Below are 25,920 nucleotides of genomic sequence, written 5' to 3' on the forward strand. Positions count from 1 at the left end.
GAAAAGAAACTAAGGATACGATCGTCATGAACCGAAATTACGAAATAGATAGCTAGGAACAGTAGTTTTTACTGGTAGTAGGACGTTTTGTGAGTCCGCACGGGTAGGCACCACCATCCTGCCTATTTCTGCCGTGAAGCAGTATTGCGTTTCGGTTTGAAGGGTGGAGCAGCTGGTGTACTGTTAAAAGTGAGACCTTACAACTAATGTCTCGAGGCAGGTGGCGGCATTTACGTTGTATATGTGTAAGGGCTCCGGTCAGCGCTTAACGACCGATGGACCGTGAGCTCGTCCACAAATTTAAGCAAAAAAAATAATAAGAAAAGATTGAGGAGACAGAAACATAATATAAAATTTGTTACCTATATCTTTTAATCAACAGTCGTCGCCTTTTAAGGAATAGTCGTGGTCTAAAGGATAAGACGCCTGGTGTATGTGTATCGAGCGATGCAACTGAGCCGGTGTTCGAATCCAACTTAATTAATTTCATACCGGCGACTCGTAACACAAGTTAAAAAAAAACACGTACACCCAACCCCTAAAAACAAACGTTTGGTAAAAAACTGACTATGACCGTAATTTGAAACCGGATCCCGCGGTGCTGTATACGTTCACTAACCAAATAATCGTTGAGACGATCAAAGTAAACAAAGCCAAAAAGATTTTCTGTATAATTTGGGTCCGAATTTCAAAAACAGACAATAATTAAATAAATAAACGTCACGAGTAGAAGAAATGATATTTGATACAAGGGACCCGCCCTCGTTTCGCTTCGGGAACTAATATATTATTAATCTTTTTATTATCACGCTATTGATTTTTACCTTTCACTAGCGGCCCGCTCCGGCTCCGCTCGGGTCTTTAACAAAAATTTCAAGGATATTTGACGTTGTTTTATTTTTTTAAATAAAAGAACACTTATTGCGGCATAACTATAATAGTTAGACATATGCTATCATCAATCATTTTCACAAGGCACGCGATGTAAAGAATATTTTAGGTAATTTTTTTACACCTTGGGTTACATTATTGGAGTTTTAGCAAGGATCTCGAGATTTTTTCAAAAAAGATTATATCCTATGTCACTCGGGAATAGTGAAGCTTCCAAACAGTGAAAGAAATTTTCAAATCGGTTCAGTAGTTTCGGAGCCTATTCAATACAAACAAACAAATCTTTCCTCTTTATGATATTATAGTATAGAAGTTTTTTTTTTTTTTTTTTTTATTGCTTAGATGGGTGGACGAGCTCACAGCCCACCTGGTGTTAAGTGGTTACTGGAGCCCATAGACATCCACAACGTAAATGCGCCACCCACCTTGAGATACAAGTTCTAAGGTCTCATGTATAGTTACAACGGCTGCCCCACCCTTCAAACCGAAACGCATTACTGCTTCACGGCAGAAATAGGCAGGGTGGTGGTACCCACCCGCGCGGACTCACACGAGGTCCTACCACCAGTAATTACGCAAATTATAATTTTGCGGGTTTCATTTTTATTACACGATGTTATTCCTTCACCGTGGAAGTCAATCGTGAACATTTGTTGAGTACGTATTTCATTAGAAAAATTGGTACCCGCCTGCGGGATTCGAACACCGGTGCATCGCTTCAACACGAATGCACTGGACGTCCTATCCGTTAGGCCACGACGACTTCAGACTATAGATAATATCGCACACTTGGTTGTTTATAGTCATAGTTACTCAAATATTTGTCCAAATTATGAATTGTAAAAGACAAAGTTTATCTACTTTAAATACCAGATGCAATAAAAGTATTTTGACATCAGGATCAATTTGTTACTACCAAATGTGCGTCAGAAATAAATAGTAATTTATTATTATATTTATTGTTCACTATTTTGGCGATAATTGTTTAAACATAAAATATACACATACGCTGTTGCGGACTTTTTTGTAGGACTATTTCAGATAAACATTTACATGATACATTAAATACGTGTAACTCCAAAGGTTTTTGCGGCGTACGCCATAATAGCTCGCAGATGACAGATTTTTTCTAACTTGCATGACACTAATCGTTATATTTTGGGTAATTCACACTATATCTTCATAAATTATAGCCTACGTATTATTCTGATGTGTAATCTACATTATTGTAAAGTCTCATCAAAATCCATCCAATAGTTTTTGCGTGAAAGAGTAACAAACATGCAGCCTGGTGGTAGGACCTATTGTGAGTCCGCACGGGTAGGTACCACCGCCCTGCCTATTTCTGCCGTGAAGCAGTAATGCGTTTCGGTTTGAAGGGTGGGGTAGCCGTTGTAACTATACTGAGACCTTAGAACTTATATCTCAAGGTGGGTGGCGCATTTACGTTGTAGATGTCTATGGGCTCCAGTAACCACTTAACACCAGGTGGGCTGTGAGCTCGTCCACCCATTTAAGCAATAAAAAAAAAAGCCATACATTCTTACAGACTTTCACGTTTATAATATTACTAGTAAGCTGTTATTAACTTATTTTAGGTAATAGATGTAGCTACATATATACTATTACTGTAGGCTGTGTTAGTTTGAGGAAGCTTTTAAATTATAATATCAAATAATTAATTATAATAAATCTTGCTATCTTTGTGATATGAAACGACGAGCTTTAAGTCGATTCAACTAGGACTAGCCCCGGCTATCACCCACGACCTATAAGCGGAAAGCTAGACATTCCTCTAGACAGGAACTAGTATAATCATTGTTAAATCAATCAATCAAATTTCATTTACGTGTAACACACACGCCTCTTCGTACAACTTTTTATTGCTTACAAATGACAGGTCGCAGACAATTGAAATATCAACTAGATTTTTAGTTATTGTCACTAGTTCTCGACGAAGTTCTGTATTCAAGACGTTTTTATAAACGAATTAATAATCATATTGAGAGCACCCAAGTGTAAGTTACACGATCCGGCTTAAATCTGCTATGAAGCGGTTATGGGTTTCAGTTCGAGGTCTCGGACAGTCTTGATCCAGTCCAATTGAAATTTGAATCTCACGTCTTATAATAGGGCATTCACATAATAATTACGTATTATGAACTTCGGTCACCACTAACAAAAGAAGTTCGCGATCCCGTCGGGTTAAAATCCGCATCTAGAGCAATAAAAAAATGATAAAATGACCTACAAGAATTATTAAATTGTATCATTATGTTGTGAGTGTAAATTAACACCAATTAATGTATGCTAATTAAACACAAACAGGTCACAGACAGTGAAATATGATATTTTAAATAGCACAAGCCCAACTAGGATTACGTCGTCCGCATAACCCGTGTTTAATATTCCAGTAATTGTATCTGCGAAACCCGTGATATGTGGTTATTAAATTTACAATCGTTGTTTATCTCTCTAGAGAGTTTCAGTGACTGACTGATGTGCGATATGCAATAATTTCATGAATGCTATGATTCGGAATCCCTTGGTGGATGAATTGATTTTAATCACTATTTTTTTAATATTAAGGACAGGCAAGCAAGCTTACTGGTACAGGTGATGGCACAAGTGATTACTAGAACTCACAGACATCAAAAGTTGAATGATGTCATCCGGATTGAGAAATAACGTAGTGTTCATTGAATTGTACCATTATGATTGAATGAAATAATATAACACGACAAAACCCATATACATAATAGTTTTTTTAACTATACGTGCCGACTAACAACATCACGAATCAACACAAGTCATTGATCATCTATCTATCTATATAAAAATATATAAAAATGAATTGCTGTTCGTTAGTATTGCTAAAATTCGAGAACGACTGGACCGATATGGCTAATTTTGGTCTTGAATTATTTTTGGAAGTCCAAAGAAGGTTTAAAAGGTAGATAAATATCCAAAAAGCTCGGAATTAAATAAAAATAACAAATTTTGTTTTTCCTTTGATGTGTCCCCCGTCCGTCGGTTCCTTTTGTTGTAAGTTTATTTTATACAAAATTTTAGTTCTTTTATTTATCAATTGAGGCACTACGAAGTCTGCCGGGTGAGCTAGCTATGAATAAAATCCCCAAAAATCGGATATTTTGCACAAACCCAAACTTCAGCAAGATTCAATAGCAAATAAACGAGTTTTTAATTTCTACGTTAACTGGCCTCCTATAAAACAGCGAACTGTTCACTATTTCGGGACGTTCACTAATACATAGCATTAGCATAGAGAATCGAAATTACGCTAAAACTGTTTAATGTCCGTTTTAATAAATAATTATTTGATTTAATTACTCGATTCCAAATAGAAAGGTTAATAATAAATTAATGTTTAAAAAGGAATTGTTTTATAAAGACATAGACTGTGAGACGTCATTTCCATAAATCAGCTTTAAACTCTCAATTAAATAATGCAAATGATTACTTAAGTAGAACGAATTGCACTGAGATTTTAATGAAAGTGGTTTTTTAGTTCCTTATTAAATGAGTTCCTAGCCCACCTGCTGTTAGGTGTTTTTGGAGCCCGAACTCATCATAACACATAATAACGCGAATGCCACCACCATTCCTACAAGATAAAATCAAATTCCGGAACACTGAAATGCTTCACGAATGAAACTCACACATAAATAATTGATATCCGATTCAGGATTTTGTGAGCTTTATCTCAATGCTTTTTTTTAAATGAATATAATGAAATTGAAAGAATAAATATAGCCCCTTAAATTGTCTATCTGGATTTAGGCCAGATTTTACTTTTTTTAAATATCATTTTATTTATCTATGAAATCTGAATACGCAATTTTTACATAGAAATATTAACTTTGTTCTTTCAAGTAAGATAGCAATGATAAAAAATCATCGGTAGTAAAAAAGCCACAACAAAGAGAAAATGAAAGTAGATTTGGAGTTTTTATTTTCACCAACCCCAAGAAATCTGAAAGGAAATTCTCGTGGAGATATGCAAATCAAGAATCAGCCTGTAAAAACACATACGTTGCGTGTTGTTACATTATTTACATATGCAGCAGTGAGACAGCGAAAAAAGGTAGATTCACATAATAAAACGATTCATTCGGATTGGGAATAATGCTCGAGTGAGCACCTAACGATATATAAACCTGGGAAGTAGGGCCGTGGGTATAGCTATGCCGTCTCTGTGAATCTAACGGTTACAGATGGGCCACTGAAAACGCGTTTAGCGATCTATATGTAGGTCGTATTGGTCATTGAGGTCGTAAATTAGATTAAATTAAAATTCAGTCGTCGCTTCGTATTTATGATCTGCGAAGTTTAATTTGTAAGAACGGTTTAAGAATAAACATATATTATAATATTGATAGGTAAATACAAGCTTTTTAACAGAGGCTTTTACGAAGGATAGTAATGCTTTTATTAGAAGATTTTTTTTGCGAAGCAATCATACATCCTGATTTGAAAAGTGAGGCAGCTACAATACAATTCACTCTTCAACCTCATTTCTCAGCTCTGATTTGCTCTGAATGAGTGAATGGCTAAAAAAAAACATAATATTGCTTACCAAGCTATTAAATATATCGACGCTTAAAAGGCAAACGTGACTAAGCGACAATAACTGCTTTGTACATAAATGATAGGCAATAACCATATTCGATGCGCAAAAAATATAATATATTTCTAGGCTTATTAAAATCATTTCAATCCTACAGCTAGATTCGTTAAAATACCTTTTTTTTTCAGGTATTTCAACTTTAAATTAGTCTACTGTAAAGTTCACGCATTGTCGCTTAGTCACGTTTGCCTTTCAAGCGTCGATATGGCCTTCTTAGTTGAAATGTTTTCCGTGAAAATCCAGAAACTCATTCGTCACGAATTCGGCAAGACTTAACACTCAGAATTCGTTATTCGCGTCTTTGTTTCACTGAAATTCACCTGAATAATCATCGCGGATGTTTGAGTTTAAACTTTTTATGGCCCCAGCTCGGGCTCCTGAAATACGTTATGCCACAGCCGCAGCACCAGGTATTACAGTTTTATTACTTCCAATTTTGTTTTATGCCCGCATCATATCCGAATCGATCGCAAACATAGATCTTTTTAATGTATCCAAATCTTTATATGTTGCCAAACGACATTTTGATGGGCCGTCCTCGTTGGAAGCTTTCATTTGAATTTTGACGTATGCCGTGATGGAGGTATCTAGGTCGTAACGTTTATCTAAAACGTTGAGCGGTGACGTGGGTCCCTTTAGAACTTCGAAGATGATGTGTTAGTTATGGACGTAGAAAAGAATAGTTATAGTAATATATAGCAATTATAATTGAGCAGTTAATAACTGGTTTATCCCCATGCCAACCACAGCGAATTGCTCCTAAGCTTAACAAATAAATATGTTTTTTTTTAAATACATCTATATGCATTAAATACTAACAATAAAAAATGATGCAAGGAATTGGCCTCCACGTTTTATTGTTTTTTTTTATAAACTTTACAAATCGTTGTTGCCCTGTGTTCTTGTAGCAACTTCATCAGGTTCACTGACAGCTCGTCATATTATTAACAAGTATGATAAAATAACTATGATAAATGAAGAATTAAATAAATACTAAAACAAATCCGTTTCTTGAAGCATATTTTGAATTGCAATTATTTAGTTAAATATTATACAGCAATAGTTGTTACTAACAAAAAGACTCGACAAAATCACAAAACAGGTTTAGATTGTATATTTCAATTACCTACTAATTGAATCCCATATATAATTTCTGAATGGCTTAATATTATTTGCGGAATGGCTCTAATTACCCTTATTACTGAAAGGTTTCGTAACAAGCACGCCCGAGGTAATGTTTTCATGAAAGCCGAAATACGCATGCCGAAAATGTAATTGTATTCATTCTAATAAGTCGGTAGAGATTATTTAGAAATTGAAATATCCCGGTCAGATATCAATCTTCGTAATAGGTCAAGTTGTATTTTTTCCCAAGAATATAATAAGATGTGTGTATGATGTAATGCAAAAAACTATGGATATGAAACATCCGTTGATTACAAACAGTTGTTCTGTATTAGAAATACATAAAATTTAATATGGGCTTATCGCGTGAGCGGTAGACAGCGGCTTTGCTATGCCCCTGGCATTGCTGAAGTCCATGGGCGACGGTAACCAGTAACCACTCACCACCAAATGGGTCGTGTAGTCGTCTGCCTACAAGGGCAATAAAAAAAAACAAAAAAAAACGTGAAAGGCTTAATTAATGATTGACAACATAAGCCAGGAAGCAAATTTGCTTATAGCCCAGTGGGCCAGTGTGGAGTGAAGCGACAATACATAGCTTCCAATTTTGGTAATATACGAATTCTTTAAAATTGGTATTAACTTTTTTTCACTACAATAAAAGTAACAATTCCGAAGTACAATTTTAGTTATATTTGATACAGATGAATTTATTCTAATGATAATTCGAAACCGCGATCAAATGCTCACGATAATGAACGGCTCCGCTCAACTTTATACGTAATGTTGGAATGACGATCATAGCATCCTCACAGCCTTTGTCTGGCAATTCGAAATTTGCAAAAAGGTCTGCAATCAGTACAGATAAAGCCTTTTGAGTCGCGCCAGACTAACGACCGCGGTCCTATCTGCCAAACAAACTGTAATAACAAGCACACCTTAGTACGTCTCTGACAAATCCTTATGCTATGGTGCAAGTTTGATAACAAGTCCTTCGTTAAATGAATTATGGGTTTTAGTGACATTATAATATGGTTATGTCGTGTGCGTTTTTTACTGGTGGTAGGACCTCTTGTGAGTCCACGCGGGTGGGTACCACCACCCTGCCTATTTCTGCCGTGAAGCAGTAATGCGTTTCGGTTTGAAGGTTGGGGGGCAGCCGTTGTAACTATACTCGAAACCTTAGAACTTATATCTCAAGGTGGGTGGCGCATTTACGTTGTGGATGTCTATGGGCTCCAGTAACCACTTAACACCAAGTGGGCTGTGAGCTCGTCCACCTAACTAAGTAATAAAAATAAATTTAAAAAAAATCATTGATATTCGGTTTTTGCTAGTACCAAAACCTTTTTGCACTAGCAAACCCATTTTCAGATAGCTTATAGGAAATTAGGCTTAGTTACTGTTTACACAGGAACAGAGCCATGCGTCTACCGATTTAAAAGATGTGTAACTAAGAATGAGTTTAGTTGACCCGAAACTTATAAAAACAAATTATTTTGTATAATAAATACAATGGTCGGTCTAATCTTAAAAATAACTCTTGTTCTAATTTATTCCGCTTAAGGTAATACCTTGAACTAAAAGAAAGCAGGTTTGAATACAATTGCGATCTTTACAAAGTCTCTGACTATCGCAATAAAGAGGACTGAGTGATAAGGTGGGGGGACGTGGGGAGATAAGACGTTCCGTGGCACAAGCTATTAGAAATCTTTGCAAACAATAAACCTCTCTTATTGTGAATGAAAATTAATACAATCTTTTATTTTATTTTAAACAAGTTCTAAGATAACTTGTTAGCCAAAGTCATTATTTCCTACCCTAATCTTTTTTTAAAGCTAGAATAGTTACGTAAAACATAAAGGCTTGAAGTGAATGTTATACAATTATGTTTGATTACAATGAAAGATTGTTTCTTCAAGACTTAATAATGAGGCCTAAAGTTCACACGCGCTTAAAAAAGTATTAATATTGTCTACAAACTGTCAACTATGATGAATCCTGGACGTAATGATTATCTTAAATTTTCTGTATTCTCTTGCCTTTGCCTTGTTATAAAAAAACTTTAAGACAAATGTAAAACCAATCACCGCTATTATGGCGATTGAGACATAAATTTCATGATAAATCTGCGAAAAAATGTTTTTATATCATGTATTTTTTCACATAATCTACTCAGATCTATGCTGCGATTCCAAAAGACAGTTGAACAACACAAAATTTACAGTAATATGAAATAAGTAGCTAAATAAACACATTGTTGTGTTTCGTGCCCGGAATTTCCGTCGCTATTTTGTTATCCAAAGAGCACGAATCCGAGAGCAGTTCACATTACCGAGCGTAGTATGAACGCAACGCGGTCCATAGAATTTAATATGTGAGAGCCAGACAACAGCAACTACCGCTTAGTGAAATCTCTGCTATACGAATCTTAGTTGCAAAAGAATTTTCATGTTTTTCTTTAGTGTATTAATAAATTTTACGTCATAATTAACTAGAAAAATATTTCTATCGCCACTGATCGCTAGAGGCTTTATCACGTATTCAAAATAATTAAATACAAATATTGTTAGCAAAATTGAATAAAAACTTTATTTCAAATAATAATTAAAACTATTATTATTTAATTGCTTTAAGTATTAAGCTTACTGGTGGTAGGTCCTCTTGGGGGTCCGCTCGAGTAGGTACCACCACCCTGCCTATTTCTGCCGTGCAGCAGTAATGTGTTTCGATTTAAAGGGTGGGGCAGCCGTGGTAGATGTTGTAGCTGGGGCAGACCTAAGAATTTATATCTCAAGGTGGGCTGTGAGCTCGTCTACTCATCTAAGCAATAAAAAAAAGTATGTCCATGTCCTCGCAAAAACGAAAAAAATTAAAGGTCTTTGTGCCTTTGAAATTGCCGTTTTACAATACTGGACATTTAAAACCTAATTTATGTTATGCTGGCAATAAATTTCCCAAATGAAAAGTCACTGTTAAAAAGTCGTAGTCACTATTTAGTTGTCTAGTGCCGGTATAATTAATTACAGCTTCTTAACAAATTTCACCGATGATAAATAACGGATAAAAAACTGGACTTAATTACGGAGAAGCTTGCGAATCTCCGGCCAGTCTTGGTTAATCACTAGGGTTGTTTCGTCTCCACCTCATACGGCAAAATAGACGGTCTCTAAGCAATAAGAGCTATGGTTTGAAGTTTTGTGTCATCAAGTATACTCACAAGACCTTGAGCCGATAGATTCAACTCTACTTTTTCCAAATTTTGAAGAACTTATTGGCAGAGAAAAATTCAATACCCGAGAGACAGTACAAAATGTCATTGAAGAGTTTGTGGGCATTAAAAATTTTCACTACGCTGTCAGAGATGCATCGATACGATGGGTGTATGTTTTGATTGATAGAAATAAAATATATCAATAAACCTTTAACTTTCTGTAAATTCAGTTCAAATCAGCAAAATTTACTAAATCAATGCATTTAATTAAATTGTAAAATTCAGTATGGCGGTTTGACTGTCTATCAACTATTGAAGGACAATCATAAAAATTATATGGGTTTCTTTTCTTTACTAATGCAAAGAACTTACTAATGCGCTATAACCGAATAAGCTGGCTCGGGGAGTTAACCCTTAAAAAAAAAAAAACTAAACTACATGGAAGCAAGACTTAAAGAGAAATTACCCCAGGAGGGTACCGGCGATGCCGGAGAATCCGTCCCTGAGCTTAGCTCAGGCTGCCCCGCGTATTCTGGGGGGGGCAAAGTAGTGCTGTCTGTGGAAAAACCAACAAAAACTTTGACCCAACAGTTATTTCACCCGGGTCTTTTTAATCGCCAACGATCCGCGTCATTGAGTGATGCCAGAGAACTAATTAAAAAACACAATGACAAACAACAAGAAAAAGTCAACGAGCAGGAAAACAATGTGACTGATTTACATAATCCAAATATCCCATGGCAACGAATGCCAAACCAAAAAAGGAACCGTTCTCCTGAGGAAAATTCGCTTTCTAAATCTAATGAAGCCAAAAGGTTACATACAAGAAACCAACTGATCAGCCAAAACAGAGACATTACTGAATCTACAAGTAGACAAAGTCCAGAAATAGAAACAAGTAATCGTTACTCAATATTAGATGTTGAAGCTGATGACTCGGCTTTACCAAAGAAGACCCCCAAACCGCCACCCATTATACTATATGGTATTGAAGACCTTGCCAAATTAACAGAATTAATAGAACAAGTGTTGGAAAAGAATGACTACACCTTTAAAGTATCATCTAAAGACCAACTCATCATATCCTCTGCCACAATTGACAAGTATAAAATCCTTATAGAGCATATCAGAGCTAGAGGGCTAATAGGCCATACATTCACACGAAAGGATCAAAAATGTATGCGGATAGTAATCAAACATCTACACTTTAGCACACCTAAAGATGCCATCATTGATGCAATAGAGAAGACAGGTAACAAAGTACAAGGAGAGATCGTCACTGCACGAAAACCTGGCACCAAAGAACCATTAAATACATTTTTTGTCAATGTAGCATCCCATGAAAATAATAAACGTGTCAAAGATATAAAATTCATTTACTACCAAAAAGTAAAAATAGAAGACCCGAAACGAAAGACAACTATAGTACAGTGTACAAGATGTCAACAATATGGGCACAGCAAAAATTATTGTATGCGCCCATATAGATGCGTAAAATGTGCTGGTCCACATAAGACAACATTGTGCACTATAGACAAAAATACCCCAGCTGTGTGCACTCTCTGCTCAGGAAGTCATCCTGCTAGTTACAAAGGATGTATGGTATACAAAGAAATTCTTACAAGGAAGAAAATGGCTAATAAACCTAACTCGAAATACAAAATCAACTCTCTTGCTACAAAAGATCCAACAGTATATAACGATACCCAAATAGAAACTGAAAAAGAAAGAAAAGTAAAAACCACGAAACAGCATGCTACTGTTCAAGAAAGTTTAAAACAATACAGTGAGGTTGTTAAAAAAGGTTTTGAAAATTCATCTCTCAGGAATCATACTTATGATCCAATCAAATATAAAAAAGATACGCAGGATCATCAGACATCATGGCCTTTAGATAACAGTACAGAAACACAGAGATCAGATACATACATAAATAGACATCAGCCAAGAACACAAAAACCTATGACAAAATACAACGATGACAATATGTCACAGAGAACACAATTAAAAAAAATAGATAGCGACAATGACACTCGAGAGCAAATACTTATGTTAGAAAAGGTCATAACAAGACAATCTGAAAGAATTGACCAACTTATAACACAGCTAAACACAATGATGAACCTTATCATTACACTCGTGAGTAAAGCTCCATAATGTTCTCGTTGCGCATCGCTACCTGGAATATCAATGGATTGGCGCCAAATAAACAGGAGCTAGAAATCTTGCTCAAGCTTAATAAAATAGACATTGCGCTAATATCAGAAACTCATCTTAATGACAATAGAACAATTTTGATAGATAACTATAGTGTATATAACACAAATCATCCTGATGGAACTTCACATGGAGGAACCGCCGTTCTTATTAAAAATAACATAAGGCATAATGTACACAGTGCTTTTCGAGAGGAATGGCTTCAAGCTACTACTATAACTATAAACGAAAAGTTTGGGCCTATTAACATCAGTGCTATCTACTGTCCACCAAAACACAATCCTAAGCAAGATATGTTTAATAAATTCTTCAACACTTTGGGCAATAAATTTATAAGCGGAGGTGATTGGAACTGCAAGAATACATTCTGGGGATCACGGTTGACAACTACTAAGGGACGTGAACTAAAAAAAAGTGCTGATGATTGCAAGCTAACAATCCTTGGAACAGGTGAACCTACCTACTGGCCAACAGATACAAATAGACTTCCAGATCTGGTGGACTTTTTTATAATAAAGGGTCTTTCATATGTATATTTTGAAGTTGAGTCATCACTTGATTCTGTGTCGGATCACACTCCTGTCATAGCAACATTTAGCATCTCACCTATACAAAAAGAACAAAAAGAAGTACTATATAATTATAAAACAGACTGGAACTCATTCAGCGATTATCTAGAGGAAGAAATTAAACTTAGTGTTAAACTTAAAACAGAAGAAGATATAGATGAGGCAACATTTTATATCACAAACCTCATTCAAGTGGCTGCGTGGCATTCCACTCCAAAATTAAGCGATCATAATGTTAGTAATAATATACCTATGGAAATACGCCACAAACTTCAAGTAAAGAGAAAGCTAAGAAGGCAACTCCACATGACAAGATCCGATACAGACAGAAAAGAATTTAATAAAATCTCAAGAGAACTAAAAGAACTAATCAATGAATCTGTCAACTCAGCATTTCATCATAAAATATCAGGGCTCTCAGCATACAAGAAGGACAATTATTCTTTATGGAAAATCACCAAAAACTTCAAAAAACCTAAAAGCCATATTCCACCAATGAGGAAATCGCCAACCGACCCTTGGGCCAAGAGTACAACTGAAAAAGCTGAGCTATTTGCAAATTACTTGTATGAAATATTTACCCCTAACCTATCACCAATGGAGGACTATGAAAAAGAAGTTGATGTCATGATTAATAGTGACCAGCAGCTATCCCTGCCACTCAAATCCGTCACCCCCAGGGAACTTACGCAATGTATACAGTCTCTTAAAAATAAAAAAGCTCCTGGTTTTGATTTAATAACTGGTGAGGTACTTAAAAAATTGCCCAAAAAAGTAATAATATTTTTAACAATGTTATTCAATGCTATCCTCAGAGTACATTATTACCCAAAACTCTGGCAAATAGCACAAGTCTGCATGGTTATAAAGCCTGGAAAACCAGCGTCAGATCCAAGTTCATATAGGCCCATAAGTCTTCTACCTGTGTTGTCTAAGGTGTTTGAAACGGTATTTCTAAAAAGACTGAAGCCGCTTCTTGACCAGGAAAAGATTATACCGGATCATCAGTTTGGATTTCGGGCGAAGCATTCTACTGTCGAACAAGTACACAGAGTAGTTCATAAAATTCGACAATCCTTAGAAAAGAAGGAATACTGTTCTGCGGCATTTATTGACATCAAGCAAGCTTTCGATAAAGTCTGGCATAAGGGATTACTATATAAATTGAAAACCCTCCTACCGAATTCTTTTTTCATGCTCCTGAGATCCTACTTAAAACACAGAAAATTCCAAGTCAAATTTGGAGAGGACTGTTCGAAGCTGTATAATATTAACGCCTCCGTACCCCAGGGATCAGTGCTTGGTCCGGTCCTGTTTTCTATCTATACTGCAGACCTGCCTCAATCCCAAGATGTTGTAACTGCGACTTACGCTGACGATACAGCTTGTCTGGCAAGTGACATAGATCCACATAATGCATCATTACAACTACAAGTACAGCTTGACAAAGTAGATGCTTGGCTGCAGAGATGGCGATTAAAACCTAGTGTAACTAAATCAACGCAGGTAACATTCACCCTCCGGAAAGGTGTCTGTGGCCCTGTTTACATGGAAGGTAAAGCTTTACCAAATGCCGACTCTGTGAAATACTTGGGATTACACCTCGACAGAAGATTAACCTGGGCGAACCATATAAAAGCAAAAAAACGAGAAGCGAACTTGCAATTTCTCTCTTTGAATTGGTTACTGGGACGCCGGTCTCCACTGTCACTAAGTAACAAACTCCTGGTCTACAAAGCGATTATAAAACCTGTCTGGACTTATGGAATAGAACTGTGGGGTTCCGCTAGCAACTCGAATATCGAGATCTTACAGAGATTCCAGAACATTGCTCTTAGAACTATCTCAAACGCGCATTGGTTTGTAAGAAATAGTGAGATTCACGAATACTTAGAAATGCCGACTGTTCGAGAGGAAGTCAACAAGAACAGCAAGAGATATAAGGAAAGACTAAATGAGCACTCAAATGAATTGGCAAGGTGCCTGCTAGACACAACTGGAGATGTGAAACGTTTAAAAAGATGGCAAATTTTAGACTTAGACCAAAGATACTAAATCTACTGCTGTAATTGATGACATTTAATGTAATGTCATCCACAACTCGAACTTCTTGGAACACATCTGATTATGGCTATAGAGCCGATTGCAGATAAATATAGAGAAAAAAAAAAAAAAAAAAAAAAAAATGCAAAGAACATACTAAATAAGCGATTTTTATAATTCACTAGCTGACCCGGCAGACTTCGTAGTGCCTCAATCGATAAATAAAAGACCTACACTTTATTTAATTCCGAACATTTGCATATTTATCTACCTTTTAAACCTTCTCTGGACTTCCACAATGGACCTCTTGTGAGTCCGCACTGGTAGGTACCACCGCCCCGCCTATTTCTGCCGTGAAGCAGTAATGCGTTTCGGTTTGAAGGGTGGGGCAGCCGTTGTGACTATACTGAGACCTTAGAACTATATCTCAAGGTGTGTGGCGCATGTTGTAGATGTCTATGGGCTCCAGTAACCACTTAACACCAGGTGGGCTGTGAGCTCGTCCACACATCTAAGCAATATTAAAAAAAAACCTTTCCTCTTTATAATATTAGTATAGATAACAACAATATCAATGTTTCTAATTAGAATCATCGATCTGATAGATAACGCGTACAAGATTTTATATCGGGTAAGAAGCCACAAAAGATTCCACTTTAGTAGCTAGAGCTAGGGATCTCTCAAATTATTTTACAAACCATTGCGCCCACACAAAGGTCGCTATGATCCTATCAGTGTTAAATCACTAATAAGTTTTAATTTAATTAGGTGTGCAAATCTGACTGCACGGAATGAGTTATTACGTGAGGGGGAAATCCGTCGACACCTTTAAGACTTTAGCAAGGAGGAGACTCAGTTAATTTTATGCCGTTCACGGCTACTTTAATTTCTCGCTCGGCTGATAATTTTCTGGCTCCGGCGCTCATGAATATAATCCGGGGAAAGTTCATTGCAACAGTTCAGTGCAGGTGCCGTGTATGGCTCCTTGATATTTTATTATTATATCTCAGCAGATTCGACATTTATAAGCAAAACGTTATTTAGTATATTTACAATGTGTAATTACCTAAATATTTATAGATTCTTGCGGTTCGATTCGTTCTAAGTATGTAGTGTCAATATTTAGGACGCTCGTCGGCTAATATTTGTGTTAGAATGATACTCTTTTTCAGGATTTTAATAGCAGGTTTTTTTGGAACGAAGTTCCATATGGGACGATGCGTAGGGGTACCCTAACCGGGAAAAAACGTCCGTAACGTAAGATTTTTATTATAATAGTAATGCACACAGTGTACGACTTAACTTTGTAATAACGTACAAAAAATAACATATTTTTTTATCATTCATTGACCACGATCTCAGAGCGTTCGTTTGCGCGATACACTAACTCTTATGCAAGCAACCGTGAATGAAGTGTACCACAATAAGTTCGCACGTTACCGAATGACCGTGGGCTGTTGCGAAACCTCCAGTTTTATTTTCTTTATACCTCGAATAGAACTTAAAATTGATATTTTTATAATAAGGAACTTCGTTCCTATCCAGTGTCCCACGACACCACACATATTTTTTATTATTTTAGAATTTTATCGGTAATTTCACAAAAATATTTAAAGACAATTAATTTTACAATATTAACATTGTTAAAGAAGTACTTTCATAAAAAAAAAAATATAAGGTCAATTCCAGAGCCCATAGCCATCCACAACGTAAATACCGTCTCCCACGTTGAGACATGAATTCTAAATCTCAATTTTTAGTACAACTACTGCCCTACTCTTAAAATTGAAACGCATTGCTACTCCACGGCAGAAATAGGCGTATCACAAGACGCTCTATTACCAGTAAGCCTTCAGCGTGCTCATACTTAGGACTATGTGTTTCACTCTTGTTCATACATTTTATCATTCTTGTTTGTAACTACCAAAGATATAGTATGTTAAAAAAACTTTCTTGCATTATTTATGGTACATCAACGTTTCCTCATTGCCCTATATCATTCTTAACGGTATTGCTTGAATACAAATTGTTTGCTTTTTTACATAGTATCCTTGGCCCTGGACAGAAATTGTCTGTCTCCATCCACAAAATAAGGCATGATTCATTCTTTATTGACTGATAAATGATAAGCCTAAATATTCTTCTGAGTATTTTACTACGCAAAAAATACGAGAATGATTCGTATTTACAACTGACGATATCACAATTTAGAAAATTCGTAATGATATTTTATATTAAAGCTATATGGAAAATCTTAATTGCTACAGAAACTCATTGATTTTATCTCTTGGTTACAGTGTTTAAATGCAATGGAAATGATTTGCTAATAAACATAAATTAAGCCGATTTCGTAAACAAATTGGAGAAATCGTCTGAATACATATTCAAAATAATTATGAACACAATTTAAGATTAAGCGTATGACGTCGTACATTATACGAAGTTGTTTCACGAACAAAAACATGGTTTAGTTCCTAATCTGTGACATAATACAATAAAAATAAGACACTATAAAAATGTTTTAAAATTAATTTATTCAAAATTGCAATTCAGACTTCGCCCACGTATTTACTTGTGTCAAAAAACAGCAAACTGTGTGATCACTACAGCGATAATTATACACAATCTATTGTATAAACAGGATTTTGCGTGGCACGATCACATAAATTATGATTTTTATCATTCCTCGAAATAGCTGGAACTTTGATGTAGAAGTCGTGGAAATGTTTTACAGTCTTGTGTCTCATACATAGTACGCGTGATTTACGAAGACACTTTATATCGGAGTTATTGCATATTGTTTTGAGAATATATTGGTTATTGGGTATTTGGCACTTACCTTTGGTTATTCCAATAATAATGACTTTTTTATGAACGTAGATTGTCGGAAACCTTACATTTGTCTGATGTTGAGCAGCTACCAAAATTAATACCTACCTCTAAATGTTTTGAATGTCTCAAAACATGTAGAGATAATTTGGCACTCGGGGATTAGATTTGTATGTTCATGTTGTATGTATGTATGTATATTCAAGATGAAATACAAAATGAATGATGAAAAGAATTAATCTAACCTACATAAAAAAGTCTTAGCTTAGAGAAAGTGGCAGTGGGCATGTCGCATATGCCTTACGGATGACCATAGATGGATGGATACGGATGGATGGGTGGATATACAGTAATTGTAAGCTCTGAGAAAGTGATTACTTCACGGCCAAAATAGAAACTTCGGCGATGATCGAAGAATACAATAATAATAATATTATAATATAATAATAAATAACAATTTTAAATAGGTGCCGTGTTTTTCGGAAGTTTTTCCAGGACGAAACATTGAGGTAATTCAGACGTTTCTGTGCCAAATGACGGCAAATATAATATAGGAGCTAGGAACAAATAAATACACTGATTCTAATATGTAATATCATTAAAATTTAATGGTTTTGCTGTTATAGAATATAAACAGTTTGGTTAGTATTAAATATACTTAAATTCTCGACGTGTGACCAAAAATTCATCGTAAAAATCTTTACGATCAGAGATTGTCTTATAATCTTAATAAAAACTAAAAACGTTATAAAAACTTGGGAAAGGGTACTAATCTCCGACGTCGGGAGAGCTCTGAAAGATGAAACTTGCTTTGAGCTTTCATAATAAAAGCTTCCCAGCTACTATTTTGCATTTAAGTTATATCATGCAGCTGTTTTATTTCTTTGTTGCTATGCATTGTAAAGCTAAATTAAAGGTATTTTAGAGATTTGAAAATGATAAAATGTTTTTTTGTTAATGATTATTACTATACGGAATCTGCGAAGATTCGAAATTTGGAAATAATATAATGACAATGAATAACACGAGTGAAAGATTCCTAATTTTCTTTTCTATTTCTCTTCCTAATTACATAATAATTTCAGATAACTGTACCAAATAATAGAAAAACAACTTTTCAAAACAGGAACCCTATTTTTGCTAAGTTATAAATATCTTAATTTTAGTAGTTTCTTATTTTTTCTTAACAACCTCTGTTCTGATTGATGATCATAGAAGTTGGAAAGTACATAAAACAATTTAATTATTATCTTATTACATTACCTTAACCACATATTGAAACAAAATTACTTACTCTTTATTTATTTTACTCATAATTCATTAAAAATTAATAAAAAAAAATCGTCCACATTTTATGAAAAGCGAAGAGGTAACGTAATGTTTTACAAGTAAATTACAGGCTTATTACGAAGCGGCTTGTTTCAAAAATACAAATTGAATTGCGGTCTCTACGGATACGCTCAATGAATCGTGAAATGTTCAGTTCCGAATAAAAAATGTATTTGCTTTAATTTTTGCTGTACCCAAAGAATTCCACGTATTAAATATAGAAGCAGCTAAATACATAATATAAAGTTAACATTAAACGAGGTTATATATCTGTGATAGTATTTTCTGAGATATTCTTTATAAGGCTTTAAATTTCCAATAACTAATTGCGTTACATCAATTACGTCTTCTTCAATCTTCACTGAACAATGTCACAGTCAGGTTAGTTAACCTGTGATTTACTTGCGGTGATTGTCATAAATATTTAAAATACTTTTAATACAATAATGAAAAGCAACAAAATAAATTGAATATATGTCAGAATGGAATAGAGAGAAGCGTATTGGGAGTAAGAAGAAGGGATAAAATAGAACTAAAAAAGATCAAAGGAGAGACTAAATTTGGAAAAGTTCAATCAATATGCAGAAAATTAAAATGGCGCTGGACGGGACATATGATGAGATAAAAGAAAGAGAAATGGACCAGAATTATAACGGAATGGTAAACTAAAGAAAACAGAAGAACTAGAGAAAGACAGCCAAAGCGATGGGAAGACGACTTGAAGCAAGTAGCTGGGCCAGGATGGTTACGTACAGCAAAGGACAGAAGCAAAAGGAAATCCTTTGAGGAGGCCTTTGTCGAAAGACAAGCTGTTAAGAGGAGAGATAAGCCGAATACCGAGATATATTTTAGTATAAGTTAATTTTATAGTTTTCTTAGCTCTATTGTTATAGTTTTATGTTTAGTTAAATAAGTTCAACTCTAACAGCAATTAAGGCTTATTTATTTAATACAATAATATTTAAATTTTCTTTATCTAAAATAACTAGAGTACTTCAGTGAATTAAAACAGGAATTCGAAAGTTAAAAGATAATATTATTAGAATAAATTCACTAACGAAACCTCCCTAATACTTACCTATACTTATTTTCGTGTCATTCTTTGGAGAGTAGCCCGATCCGCCGCGGTACGATGTAGTACTGTTGAACATTTTTCACAAACTAGTTACAACTCACAGTTAACACATAGCTCATTCAATGAAAACACTAACTTATACTGCCGTTTTAAAGTTCTTTTTTATTTTAATTCTGTAGCAGCAGTCGAGTCATCCGGAGTATCCCCGTTTTGAAACTGAGAGAACGATTCCCGAGCGGCAGCGTTATTTTCGTTTCAACTCCCGCGCTGCTTATTCAATTTTAATAAAAATGTTTTCACTCAATAGCGCTCTGTGGGCCAACAAATCGAATTCGCGAGTTTTACGTGCGAATAGCCGAGAGAGCCGCTCTAGTCGATTCGTAGTTACGGTGAATAATGTTATGCGAGTTTCTTTTTAGTAAAACATAGCTGTATTCTAAAAAAAAACTGAAAAAATCACTATACCGATCTATTTTTGCATCATGCATACAGAAATCGCTTTATCAGACTGTCTTGCTTCGTTTTTTGTAATTCAAGTCTCTGGGATGGTCTTTTTAATTTACAATACGTGTTCCGGTGTGACTGTTGGAACAGCCGCTGTGCAATGCAAGACCACGACTTCGAGCCCAAGTCTCAATTCACGTTGTGATGGTCTATTGATTTCCATAACGGACTTACTATATGTTAGGTTCTCAAAATGCGCAATTTATATGTTGCCTGTCCTTTTGATTTCCTTTTGCGGGTACTATGTTAGATGGGGTAGCGTTGTGCCGATCATAAAATGTTAGTTTCATCAATGTTATTTTTCTTATTCTTAGTTATTACTACGGCCGCAAGACAAATGAATTTGTTTGTGGTAAAAATGAAAACAATCGGGTTGACTGCCGATTTTTATTTTACTGCAACCAAAAAACTTTGCTGATTGCTGAATAAAATAATCAGATGGAAAACATGTACCTGAAGTTGATAAAATCGGATTTTTTTTAGCGGGGATTAAATGCATTCGCTGTCCTTTCCCCGCAACGAATGTCACTATAGAATATAATTGTGTATCGCACTCTGAAACATTAATTTCACTGCACGAAATAGTGTTCAAGAAGAACTTAAAGTACCTATACACTTTACTGAAAATGTTTGTTTTGTTATATTTATCGGCTGTATCTAAATTTGACTCGTTTATGAGACAATCAAAAATATCAGTCAACACAAGGCCTATTAACGTTCAGGAAATGGTTTCAAAATACTGTTTGTTTAACGTAACTCGAAAACAACTTGAATCCATCCATCTCGATACTTATATCGAAACAATGTAACTAAATGAGGATCGCCAGTACAAATTTTAAGATATTAACACCTCCAGAATTACAGCAAACGTTGCTTGCGAAAGATCCGCGAAACAAATAGATAATGAATTTTCGACAATTCTATTATCAATTTTTATTTACTAAATAAAATAAATATAATAAATAAATCAATTTTTATTTACTAAATAAAAATTGGATTGATTTCTCCTTGGGAATAAAATATTCTATAAAATATATATTTTTTAAATCCAAATACTTTTGTAGGTTGCGAAACATCCATACATCCAAAAACATACAGAAAAATAAGTATTAGGTACTAGATGACCCGGCAGAGTTCTTAGTGCCCCAATCGAGAAATAAAAGACCTAAACTTTTGTCTACAATAAACTTAAAACAAGCAAAAGGAACCCGTTCGACGGAGGACACATCAAAGGAAAAACAAAATTGTTATTTTTATTTAATTCCGTGCATTTTCATATTTATCTAGCTTTTAAACCTTCTCTGGACTTCCACAAATAATTCAAGACCAAAATTAGCTAAATCGGTCCAGCCGTTCTCGAGTTTTAGCGAGACTAACGAACAGCAATTCTTTTATATATTTTATTATATAAAGATAGATAAGTACAAGTGAATGTAAATTTGCAAAATCGTTCGTATCAAAAGTATACTAACACAAACTCTAAAAAGCTTTTTCATTTTAAGCAATTTAACAGGTCGTCAAATTTCTAACGACCGGTTTGATAAAAATAAATTAAGGTATTTCATGAGACTTTCAGGCAATTTATCGTTAAACTCTGTACACCCACGCTAGCTCGGATCCAATTACTACCTTAAAATCGTTTTACTGAAATATAAGGTTTTATTTGATTATGAGCGTGTTAATTTTTACGCGAGTATACTCCGTAGTCATTATTGACTTCCATAAATATTTTAGGAAAAATTGGTTATGTCAAAATGATGATCATACAAAGCTTCGTTTGTATGGGGCGCGAACCGGAATTGAAATCCAGTGTGACATCGAACATTTTCACGAAGCTTGGAGTGATGTCATCTGCACATCCGCGCTTCGCATGTGCACACTACCGGTGTGTTTATTTTGTATAATCACTTTCTCATTTTTGGCCAACAATCCCTTTGTTTTTTTTTTTTGGTTCCAAAGTTTTATTCGCGATCTATTGGAAAGGCATTTACATTGCTTTATCGTCCTGTTTTCGTAATTTCAAGATATGAGGGGCTACTCAAATGCATAAATGCAGTGGACAGTAGGTAGAGATAGAGTGACCTTTTTATGTGGCCATAGGTTTAATCGCCGGATCATCGAATCTAAGACTAGTAAAAGAATCTGGTACGATATTTTTTTCATGAAACTAATGAGACGAATTAAATTTATCTTTAAACTACACAATACGTTTTTAAATCAAAAGCCGCGATTAACGTGTTATTTCGTATTGATAGTTAGATTGTCACGAACACTGTAGTATTGTACGATTATGAGTGTATTTCTCAAAGTGGTAATTTTAGGTGTCTTATTAAAGTTAGTAAAGCACAATTCCACTCTCCAATCACTACATTCGCCTGTTGACAGTCTAACACACTGCCATAATCATAGCATTGAAGTCGTAGGGGCCTAAAGGATAAGACGTCCGGTGCATTCGTATCTAGTGACGCACCGGTGTCCGACTCCCAGGCGGGTACCAATTTTTCTAATGAAATACGTACTCAACAAATGTTCACGATTGGTTTCGACGTTGAAGGAATAACATCGTGTAATAAAAATCAATCCCGCAAATTATAATTTGCGTAATCACTGGTGGTAGGACCTCTTGTGAGTCCGTACGGGTAGGTACCATCACCCTGCCTATTTCTGCCGTGAAGCAGTAATGCTTTTCGGTTTGAAGGGTGGAGCAGCCGTTGTAACTATACTTAAGACCTTAAAACTTATATCTCAAGGTGGGTGGCGCATTTACGTTGTAGATGTCTATGGGCTCCAGTAACTACTTAACACCAGGTGAACTGTGAGCTCGTCCACCCATCTAAGCAATAAAAAAAAGAAAAATGATCGACCTTGATCTGGACGAATATGCCCAAATAAATAAGTTCTAAATAATTAATGAAATTATCGTGAATACGTAGATCATTTACACTAATGCTTTCGCCATAAACACGAGGCGGGCACTATGCTCTCGGCATTGCTTAAGTGCCAATTAAATGCCGCGATAAGTGTCCTAAGTGCTTACAACTGCTGAGATTACTGCCAGCTATTGTACGAATGTGTCATAATATACTTTTTGGAAAACGTAGACTATATATTTTACTGGTTCCTTCGTAATTAGAGTGGTTAATTATAAATTGTTAATTATAGTTGGGTTAGGATATTCACTATACTGAAAAAAAATATAGTTTTAAAGTTGTATCAAATAATTTACTTAAAGTAAAATTACGCACATTAACAAATAGTCAAGAAAATTTTGTTAAAAACCTTGAACATTATCTAGCTTTTAAATTTGTTAAAAAAATAGAGACAAAACCAAATATTTATACCTATATATGTAAGAGTTTAATTTATTATTTAATTTTGTAAAACCCTCTGTTTATTATGAGATAAGAGACAAATTATTTTGATGAAACCCATTAGTAATTTTGCAAGATATTATTTAACTATTTACTGTGTGCTGATTGATACATTACATTTTTAAGGACCCAATTATAGAGGATTTTCCGAAATGGGTAGTCATTCCTTTGTCCCACCAATGTCCTTTTCATATCTATGGAGTCCTATATCCTATAACCACATAACACCTTCTGAGTCATGAGCTCATCTACCAATCTAGAGTAAAATAAAAAGATTATTCAAATCCACGTTCATTATTACCAACATTATTCATCCTGATTTTATACGTAATTACTAAAAGTCGTATCCCGATACTTCAATTACATTTCGGTCTTCGGCATCGTGAAAGGCGGTAACAGAAAGTCAAACATAAAGCGATTGGCCGCCCTTTTCTTTCCACATTGCTCGCCTGAGCCAATTTATAAAGGCTGCCTGGTTGCCGATGGGCAATGTATCCAAAATAATCAAGACACATTTGAGAGCAGATCATGGGAAAATTAGATTCCTTACTTAATACTTCAGTTTTTTCAAGAAAACTGCCACATTTAAATTTCTTAACATTGATTTGAAATGATGCGGAGTTTTGAGATGCGTACGTCATACTTTAAAATAAATAAATGCCCACATTCAATATTTTCCCGGCGAGCCCAAGCTTTTCCAAACGAGATTTTTTACAGACCGAATTAAAATGTCACGCCCCACGTCACGTAACGGCAGGGCACAAGCAAAATAGTGCATTCAGAGTACGTCTGTAACCGAAAAAGTTCCAATAGAATTTTCTATTCGATAGTACGTAGATTTTAGTACGGAGGATTCTTCATGGTAATAGCCTATCCCGTTATTTATCAGGGGATTCGGGTATGGCCTGGCTTCCTCACTGTATCTGTCCAGGGCCTTTGGAGACTTCTCTTCGACAAAAGATTAATACAGCTGCTAGAATAAAGTGAACGGAAAGCGGTATTCATTACGGAAATCACTTAGCACAAATATAATTAAAACGACTTATACCGTTTAATATTTCGTTTAATCTATACATATAAATAAAATTAGAGTGTCTGTTTGTAATATTGAAATAACCGCTTTTTACTACATGCATATGGATATATATACTGTACATACACCAAAATAGCATTTTTTACAATTATTGTCTGTCTGTCTGTTTGTTCCTTCTAATCTCTGGAACAGCTGGTCCGATTTTGATGAGACTTTCACTAATAGGTAGCTGATGATATAAGGAGTAACTTAGGTTACTTTTTTTAGACTAGCTTTGCCCCGCGGCGTCACCCGGAGTTATTGTCGTACCGCGCGCAACATGGCGGGACTCGCCTATCAATAATAAAATTTAATGTTTCCGAAGCGAAGCGAGGGCGGGTCGCTAGTCATAAATAATATCGTAGTTTTTTTTTCCTACCATTTTCACTGTGCTTCATACAGCCTAATTATGTTTGACGAATCGCGTGTAGATCCGAAAATACAGGGTGGCCCATAAGTCCTTTGATATGAAAAAAAATTTATTAAAATAAAACTAATTACATTATGAATTAGATTTTTATTTACATAAAAAGCTTAAAAAACGGGAATTATTTTTTGAAAATAACATCTCCTAAATGTAATCCGTTGCGATCACGGCACTCTTGCAAACGACGTCTAAAATTGTCGATGACTGCGCGGCACGTCACTGCTGAAATGCTTGTCATTTCTCTGCGGATGTTTTCTTTTAGGGCCTCAATTGACCGCGGGTTTGTATCGTATACTTTAGCCTTAAGGTAGCCCCACAAAAAAAAATCCATCGGGGTCAGATCTGGACTACGTGGAGGCCAGGAAATGTCTCCTCTCTTAGAGATAACTTTGCCAGGAAAAAGTTGACGGATAACGGGCATAGCAGTGTTAGAGGTGTGAGAAGTGGCCCCATCCTGTTGAAACCACGTCCTGGCATTAAAGCCTGAAAAGTTTTGCAATTCTGGTATGAAAAACTCTTCGATCATAGCCACATATCGCTCCGACGTAACAGTAACTGCGCGCCCTCTGCCATCCTCAAAGAAGTAAGGCCCTAGGATACCATGGG

At 35.4% G+C, this 25,920-nt stretch overlaps 1 protein-coding gene across 2 annotated transcripts in view; it reads right to left on the reverse strand.

Annotated features, from left to right (window-relative positions):
• LOC101745225 (probable RNA-directed DNA polymerase from transposon BS) overlaps positions 1 to 25,920 on the reverse strand; it is a 160,241-nt gene that overhangs the window by 58,728 nt on the left and 75,593 nt on the right. The window contains exon 1 of one of the 2 annotated variants that reach the window (XM_038016825.2): positions 19,944 to 20,341. The exons of the other annotated variant lie outside the window; for it this stretch is intronic. Within the exon in view, the coding sequence (XP_037872753.1) occupies positions 19,944 to 20,016 (73 nt within the window). The 5' untranslated portion in view covers positions 20,017 to 20,341. Of the gene's footprint in view, positions 1 to 19,943; positions 20,342 to 25,920 lie in introns of those variants that run through there. 2 annotated transcript variants of the gene reach the window in all.

This window comes from Bombyx mori, chromosome 17 (genome assembly GCF_030269925.1).
Source record: "Bombyx mori chromosome 17, ASM3026992v2".
Taxonomy (NCBI): Eukaryota; Metazoa; Arthropoda; class Insecta; order Lepidoptera; family Bombycidae; genus Bombyx; species Bombyx mori.